Source organism: Myotis davidii, unplaced genomic scaffold (genome assembly GCF_000327345.1).
Source record: "Myotis davidii unplaced genomic scaffold, ASM32734v1 scaffold292, whole genome shotgun sequence".
NCBI lineage: Eukaryota > Metazoa > Chordata > Mammalia > Chiroptera > Vespertilionidae > Myotis > Myotis davidii.
The window spans coordinates 4443141-4451764 of NW_006285042.1; the positions used below are offsets into that span (position 1 = coordinate 4443141).

The 8624-nt window shown below is 35.6% G+C and overlaps 1 protein-coding gene across 3 annotated transcripts in view; it reads left to right on the forward strand.

The window, feature by feature from the left end:
* Positions 1 to 8624, forward strand: part of UTRN (utrophin) — a 461667-nt gene that overhangs the window by 409914 nt on the left and 43129 nt on the right. For all 3 annotated transcript variants that reach the window (XM_015558521.1, XM_006755401.2, XM_015558522.1), the window contains one exon: positions 4506 to 4617. In XM_015558521.1, coding sequence (XP_015414007.1) covers positions 4506 to 4617 — 112 coding nt within the window. The remainder of the gene's footprint in view (positions 1 to 4505; positions 4618 to 8624) is intronic.

An 8624-nucleotide genomic window follows, 5' to 3' on the forward strand; every position in this document is an offset into this window, starting at 1 on the left:
GCACGTTAGTGTAATCAGTGTCAGATTCATCAATTTGTGGCCACAAAGCAGAGAGTATGGGGTTAAAGGTTGGCCCCAAGATGAAGTGTCTTGACTGTCATAGTCCTTTCACCTCCTTGTATTAAGATAAGCATGCATTAGAATATATATGTTTCTCTTATGCAAGGAATATAGAAAGTAATCCCAGTTGGATTTGGAAGTCAATTATGAAAAATACAAGACTACTCAGCAGTGGAACTCAGGGTTCTGTATGTGCCTTTCACTCATTCCGAAAAAGGAACTAACTAAGATGGTGATTTCGCTCGTGGTGGGTCAATCAGCATGGCTAGGATTGGTTTTGTTGTATATAGTATCAGTGTCAGTGCTGGACTAAACAAATCGCTGTCATTTGGCTGACTTTACCAGCATAGTTTGTATGAAGAGTATTGTTGCATTTTCTGAGAATGGCAAACTGAGAAACTGAGTGTAAATATCCTGTCCTCCAGGCGTATTATGCTGGGAAGCCAGTCCAGAGTGTGAAGGTTCTGAGTGCCTGGTGTCAGCGAGGCTATACCGTCTAGGAGGGTGGAAAGGCAGGTAGTCAGTGGGAGGCAGAATCAGCATGAGCCTGGCAGCCAGTGGAAGTCAGAGGGCAAACCCTGGGTGAGGAAGATGGAAAAGGTCCATTGATATGCAGCAGGTTTCTTGGAGGCTAAGTTTAAAGCACCTGGTAGACAGGCAGACAGAGACGAAAGGAATAGCTGGAATGTAGCAAACTATGAGTGAGAAGATAGTCCAAATAAGATATAACCATCAGCACTAATAATCACTGCTATTCTTCCAGTGCTTGCTGTATGTCAGGCTCTGTGCTCAAACACTGCATTTGTTATTTCATTTACTCTCCATAAAATCCCTGAAGATTGGCAGGATTATCTCTACATTACACATGAATGAACTAAGACTCAGAGATTAGGCAACTTGCCCAAGGCCAGATATCCAATAAGTGAAGACAAAACTGGATTCAAATATAATCTTTTTGACTCTGCAGTTCATGCTCTTAGTCAATACGGTATTTTTTAAAAAGCAGGCTAGATTTTTAGAAGAGGTGAGATTTGACATTAAGAAACAATTAGATGATACTGAACTGAATAGATTTAGGACATTGATTATTAGACCAAAAGTGGTATGCTATATAAAAAAGTAATGTGAAATCACAGAACCATCCAGATAAACTGACCTGGAGAGACTGGCTTATGTAAAGCCTGCTACATACAGCCATGCTATAGCCCAGGGCGATGTGGAGTGATGGGATTTCTCAGAGTGAAGGAGAGGACAAAAGACTCTAAAAGTTATTAGCATTTGATTGTACTTTTAATGTTTTATTTCCTAAGTAGAAAAAAAACTGAAACAATTGTAGCATAACATTATGATTCAACACAGCTGAGATGTGGGTACATGGATATTTATTATGTTACTAGAGGCCCAGTGCACGAATTTGTACACCAATGGGGTCCCTTGGCCTGAACCAGCCGAAACCAGCTCTCCGACATCCCTGAGGAGTCCTGGATTGCAAGAGGGCACAGGCCAGGTCGAGGGAGGGACTTGGGAGGTTGACCAGCCAGGGAGGGACCGTGGGAGGCTCCAGGATGTGTTGGACCCGTCTCACTCAGTCCTGATCAGCCAGACTGCAGCAGCAAGCTCACCTACTGGTTGGAGCATCTCTCCCCTGGTGGTCAGTGCACGTCATAATGAATGGTTGAGCAGCCTTAGCATATCATTAGCATATTACGCTTTGATTGGTTGAATGGCTGACCAGACACTTAGCATGTTAAGCTTTTATTATATTATTATATAGGATTACTGCTTCAATTTCATTAGTTGTAATTTCTTTATTCAGATTGTCTGATTCTTCTGGATTCAGTTTTGGAAGATTGAATGTTTCTAGAAATTTATCTATTTTGTCCAGATTTTCTAATTGTTGGCATATACTTAGTTGTTTGTAATATTTTCTTTTATCTTCAGTTGATTGTTTCCTAATAGTTTCCCCAATAACTATCACCCACTGTGGGCTTCTAATAAAGTCAACATTCACTAGATCTTTCAAATCTTTATTTCACAAACTATTATCAGGTTTCATATTTGTATAAATTCCCTTTTGCATTGAAAGGCAGAATTTGATTTTCACTAATGGAAATTGTATTCAAAAGCCTGAACAATGATGAGGCTCAGCAGAAGGCAATATAAGAAAGATGATCAGAGTTCTCAAGAGAAGTGAAGAATCATAGTGTTGTAGAAATCAGAAAGAGGGCTTTAGAAAGATGTTAGAGATGTTAGGTGCAACAGAGAGATTTTAAACATCAGATGTAAGAACAGACCTTTGATTTGGGAGGTCACTGGTAATTTTAAAAAGAACTCTTTCCAGGTCATGATAAGGTTGGAAGGCACGTCTCAGGCTCAGAAAAATAAGGGGGTTAGTATGTGCAAACAACTTGCTCAAGGAGTCCAGCTCTAACTTGAAGTAAATATGTCAGTGTTATCATCTTCCTTTTACTTGCATATATATTTTCCCAATGTTCTATTTTGAGAATGTAGTCCATTTAAAATGTTTTATTTCTGAACAGAGGAGAAACAGATCTAGAGTCGATATCTGGTTTAGACATGAGACTACGCAAAGGTTCCTTCAAACTAATCAACTTAATGATTGCACAGAGATTATCCATGGAAAGAATAATGTAAGAACAACTCCAATAATAAAACAGGGCTGAGACAGAGTGGGTCCTTTAGCTCTTAGGTAAAGGATTGTCTCTTTCTCTGAGCTACAAGGAAGAATGGAAAGCCAACTCCAGAACTAAAAATAAAAGACTATGAGCCTTGTAGAATTATGTTAACTTTTTCCAGGTTGACTCTGCTACCACTGTGTGTGTGTGTGTGTGTTCTTTTCATTTATTTTCCCTGAACTTTTACAAATCCTGCTAGAGTCTTTGGCCTTGTAGAATAATGTTAACTTTTTCCAGGTTGACTCTGCCACCACTTTGTGTGTGTGTGTGTGTGTGTGTGTGATAGAAGCATAAACAAGTTAGAAGTTTAGTTTATTTTCATGTAAAAAAAAAAAAGTCCTAAGATAGAAATCCAGGACTGAGTGGTGACTTCCCTGTCATTTGGGTCCACTGTTCTCCCACTGCCCCAACCCCCACATCCCCAGTTTTGAGATAAAATTGACATATAATATTATGTGAATTTAAAGTGTATAATATGTTGATTTGATATACTTGCTGCAAAATGATTACCTCCATATTGTTAGGAAACGCCTGCATCATGTCACATAATTACCACTTCGTTTTTGTGGTAAGAATACTTAAAATTTTCTCTCTTAGCAACTTTCAAGTATACAATATAGTATTATTAACTATAATCATTATGTTACACAGTAGATTCCTGGAAATTATTCCTCATATAACTGGAAGTTTGTACCATTTGACCGGCATCCCCTTTTCATAGTTCTGGCTTTATTCTCTGTCATCCTTAACACATGGCTTCCATTTTTAAGGTCACCCCATGCTAACAGAATAGCTGCTGTTCTTATTCTTTTTTTTTCACTTTTTTATTGAATTTTTTGGTGACATTGGTTACTAAAATTACATAGGTTTCAGGTATACAGTTCTACAATACATCATCTGTGTATTGTATTATGTGTTTACCATCCCAAATTGTCTCCTTCCATCACCATTTATCTCCCCCTGTCAGAATTTCTCTTCTTGATGTCGGGTTCATTTTCCAGGAAGGAGGAAGCGGGGCCATGCTTCTTCCCAACTGACTTTGACTTGTATCGCATTGGTCACCACCATCAGCAAGAGAGACTGGAAAACATATTTTCACAGGGCACACCACCCACTAATAGTACAAGGGTCTGGTACTAATGAAGGGAGAATGGCCTGCCATGGAATGTTCAGGAATAAACAAACTCCATTTAGAAGACAAGATGTCAGTCATATTTGTCAAGACATGCATAGGTCAAGGAATATTGGTGTAGGTGACTGTTTCAGACCAGGTTGCTTCCCTGCCTCAATAAGCTGGATGTAGTAGTATGTGCTGATTTATTTTCTTGAGATCGATTTGCAAGTGCTTTTTGCAGGTCATTTTAGAAGCTACTCAGCACTTACTGGTTTACAGTATTAATCTCACATACCCTTTACATTTTGTTTCCATTTTCATTCTTAGTCCTTTATTATTTTTTTCTGTAAATATGAATATATTTATGTTCTTAGTTACTACCTGCCATTCTGGCAGATGGAGGATCTGGGAGATATTTTCCATTCTGAAACTTAAAATTTAGAGTTTCACTCCTCAAAATAAGATTCTGCAAATGAAGAGCGATGTCCAGTGTCACTAAGCAAATTCCATGTTTGTGGCCAATATACTTTTGTAGTGATTTGGATGAATGAAATTCCTTCCACAAATGATTGATTTGGACTAAATATAGGCATGCCAATGAATTTTATAATTTTATTTTCTTCTCCTCTCTCTAGGTATAGAAGTCTAAAGCATTTTAACTATGATGTCTGCCAGAGTTGCTTTTTTTCGGGTCGAACAGCAAAGGGTCATAAATTACATTATCCAATGGTGGAATATTGTATACCTGTGAGTACTGAACCAGTGTTTGTTTGTTTCAGTATATTGCCTTTTAATTAACTAGCATCTGAAATTATTCAGTTTAAATAACTTTGGGACAAAAGTCACTTTTAAGATGATTTAATTATACTTTCTTGTTTTGTTTTCTTTTAAATAAATATATCTATATTATGTTTATTAACAGAATCATTATACACTTTTCATAAAAAGTGTTAATTAAATTTTATTTCTGTCTGTGATTTTAAACAACTTTCTTGGCAGCAGACTCTATTCAGAGCTCACACTGACCTACATTGAAAATGATACTATGTGATAGGAAGTCATGTTTCTTGTAGACATCTTTAAAATATGTTTTAATAATTACATATTTACATTAAAAGTAATGTAGAAAGTGAGAGTAAAAAAAATTCATAAATCTAGCTCCTGTTCAAGCTACCTTCCAATATTTTTCCATGTCTCTGATTTTAAGATTTTGTTTACTTTTATATTTATATAAGTTTGATTCTGCTGTTTTTAGTGAACATGTGTAATACGTTTTCCTCTCTGTTGTCACATAGTATAACTTTTCCTTTTTAAAGATTATTTAATTGAGTGAATTACTCTAAATTATCTAACCATTACCTTAAATTTGGATATTTAGCTTATTTTCAATTTTCTGATATTATAAACAGCACTCATAGATATGATTGTAAAGATCGCTTTTTCCATATTACATATAAATTACACTTCCATATAATAAAGTACTAGAAGTAAGTGACTGTGCGTGTTTTCATAGCCAAAATACTTCATGTCATTTTTCCAAAAGAGGTTTATGCCATATTATTATTATTACATTTTGTTAATGTACTGATTTTACTAGGGCTTCACTAGCACTAGATATTAATTCATATTGTTCCTTTTATATAAAGCTATGCTTTCTGAAGTGATCTTCATTTTCTGTCAATAGCTATTTTTTAACCTCCTTCCAAATAGTGAACAAAATTTATTCATAGAGCTATACATTTTCTTTGGTTAGGGAATTGAGTTACTTTTTGGACAGTGTTGCAGAATTATAACAGATAAAAGTGCACAATAACTTCAACTAGGAAAAAATTCCCCCATGAAAATGTGTGAAGTACCATTTATTATTGTGATTAACATATTTATTCATGCAACAAAAAATATTGAGTACTCACCATGTGTCAGACACTGTTCTCAGCCCTGACAATTCAGCAGTGTACTATCAAAATAGACAAGATTAGGACTCTCCTGCTACTTTCCATTTAGGAGAAGGGGATCTTTGATAAGGAATGAGGAAACAAATGAGATCATTACAGATTGTAATAAGTAGGTCAGCAAATCGCCTTTAAAGAAATAAATGGATAATGCGATAAAAGGTTACAGGAGGCACTTCAAATTAAAAAAGTAAGTTAATATCTTCCTAATATGTTAACATTTGAGTTGAGATTGAAGGAAAAGAATTACTTTACTTCATGTGTATAGAACAGGTAGAGGGAAGAGACAGCACACAAGGGAGTATGGAGGTGAAGAAGAGGTTGGTGTGATTGGGGCACAGGAGAGAGCATATTCCACAAGGGGAGTGTAGTAGGTGGCACTGGTATCTACTTTGAAGTGACCAAAGCAAAATGAAAATGTGGTGCCCCCTGTTAAAAAATTATTGCGATATTCAAGATGGCAAAAGCAGAGCATTGGGCCAAGTTCAGAGCTCTCTGAGCACGGGACCCTGTGCAACTGCACAGGTTACATGCCCATGAAGCTGGCCCTGGGGGGTGGGAAAGAGGTGGAAAAGACTTGGGGACCAGCAGAAACTGGAGGGAATTTCATAGAAAGTGAATTTATCCTATCTCAAAGGGAGCGTAGTAGGAGATGGGGTTAAGAAAGTCAGGTATCCAATTGTGAGACCCTGTGGGTCATTATAAGGGATTTGGATTGGGAAGAAATATAGTATTAATATGTACATGGTCATAGCTAGAAATTTAGGAAACTGTATAAAAAGCTAATGTCAAAATGGAAAAAATCATAGGGAAAGTATATGTTAAAGATCTATAAAAATGACTACATATTCAAAAATGTATAAAGAAAATATATATATAATTACTATTTTTTCTTGGTTTTAACTACAGTAATCCCTAATGATTTTGCAAAATACCCACAAAATTTGAAATCTATATCTCTTCCCTATCAGTCATTGGCCAGTGGGGGCATACTTGAGTATCACTGATACACTGATGAATTTCACTTTCCAACTATCATTTTAAAATTAAATTTGTAAATTACCTAGAACCCTTCTTGTTATATAGTCCTCCCAAAGTCAGTGTTAGTATGTCTAAGATTACAGCTTACCCTGCATTGTACAGGTTGGCTCCCTTTCTTCAGACATGCTTTGGGAAGTCCTTTGCCCATTTCTGAAGTTTTCACAGTGATCTTAATCAGCAACCTACATTCATAAATCATCTCTTATGACTTGTTATTTTCTGCATTTGACCCCACAACTTTGGATAAAATTGAGAAATCTATGTAAGTTGAGTCTTTGAAAGGCATAGCCCTGAATTTAATACTAATAAATTACTTGATTTAACAATTGTCCTCTCTTTTTCTTTTTAGTGAGCTTTATTTATGGTGCATCCATCTTTTACCCAACATTCCCTAAACTCAGTTGATATCTGCCTTAGAAAATGAAATCAAATGTAAAAATGTCCATGCAATGATAATAAACACCACTTGAGTGTTAAATGGATCAGACCTTTCTGTACAGATCTTCATGTTTGCATTTCTCATAGCGCCTCTCCATTTGTATCTAGGAAAGTGTTCTAGTTACATTAGTCTTGATTTCTTTCTCCTTTACATTTAGCTGAATCACAATGTTTCTATATTTGAAGCTTATGTTTTTGAAACTTATAAGCCTTATCTTCACCCTCAGAGCTCCAGAAATAGTTCTTGGAACATATCAGCTTATTATTTGTAACAATTTTTGTCTTTAGATCTAGGAAGTCTAATGGTATATGAGTGAGCTATCATAATTTATGAAGGTATTTTGTGGAATTGATAATTAGACACTTATATATAGAAATGAAGTGGAATTTTCTCTTCAAGAAATAACTGTTTTTAACTCTTATTTTCCCTGATCATTCTGTAATCCAAATTTGTACATATGATAATTTGTTCATTGGGCTCAATAAGAGTTGAAGACAGACAACATGATATATTCTATATTTAATACCTGTCACCATTCTCTCTCTATTCATTAAAATCCCACCTTTTCACAAAAGCAGCTCAGCTCTTACTTTGTACAGAAGAACTATTCCCAAGCTCTTCTGGTTCCCCTCACCAAAAAAATGTCATTCTGTGATTTCTACCAGTAGCCCTTACTTTACCAGTTAATATTTGAGTCTGTGTTATCCTGTATTGTTTTTTTGTTGTGTGTGTGTGTGTGTATGTGTGTGTGTGTGTGTGTGTGTGGTGCTTTTGCCTCTTCTGTTGTCTTTTAAATTACTTGAGGAGTCTTTTTCTTACTATGCTTGGTTAATTCTGGTCCATAAAAGCTAAATGAGCTCATATCTGCTGTTACAAACACTAATTGGAGAATATTAAAGCTGGAAAGGATCTAACTAAGCCATTCTCATTTTAAAGAAAAAACTAAATCTTACAGAAGGTAAATGATTTGTTCAACATCAGTGGCATTGGCCATAGATTTATTTTTTAACTCCATTGGGATGTAATCATAAGCAAATAGTATTTTCTGTGTATTTTCAGGAATATTATATATAATGGGGACCCTGTTTTATACCTGGCATATTGTTGGGGACTGGAGATACAGAGAAAATATAATGAATGGAAGATGACCTCTATGTGGGGAACAAAAGACTATAACATTTTTACATGATTAAGTTTATGGATCAAGATGATAGCCAGATTTTTTTTTCTTATTACCTGCTCACTACATGTTCGAATTTGGGGATTATCATTTATTTTTAAGATGGCTACACTTTATATTATTTTCATTTAATTTTATAATG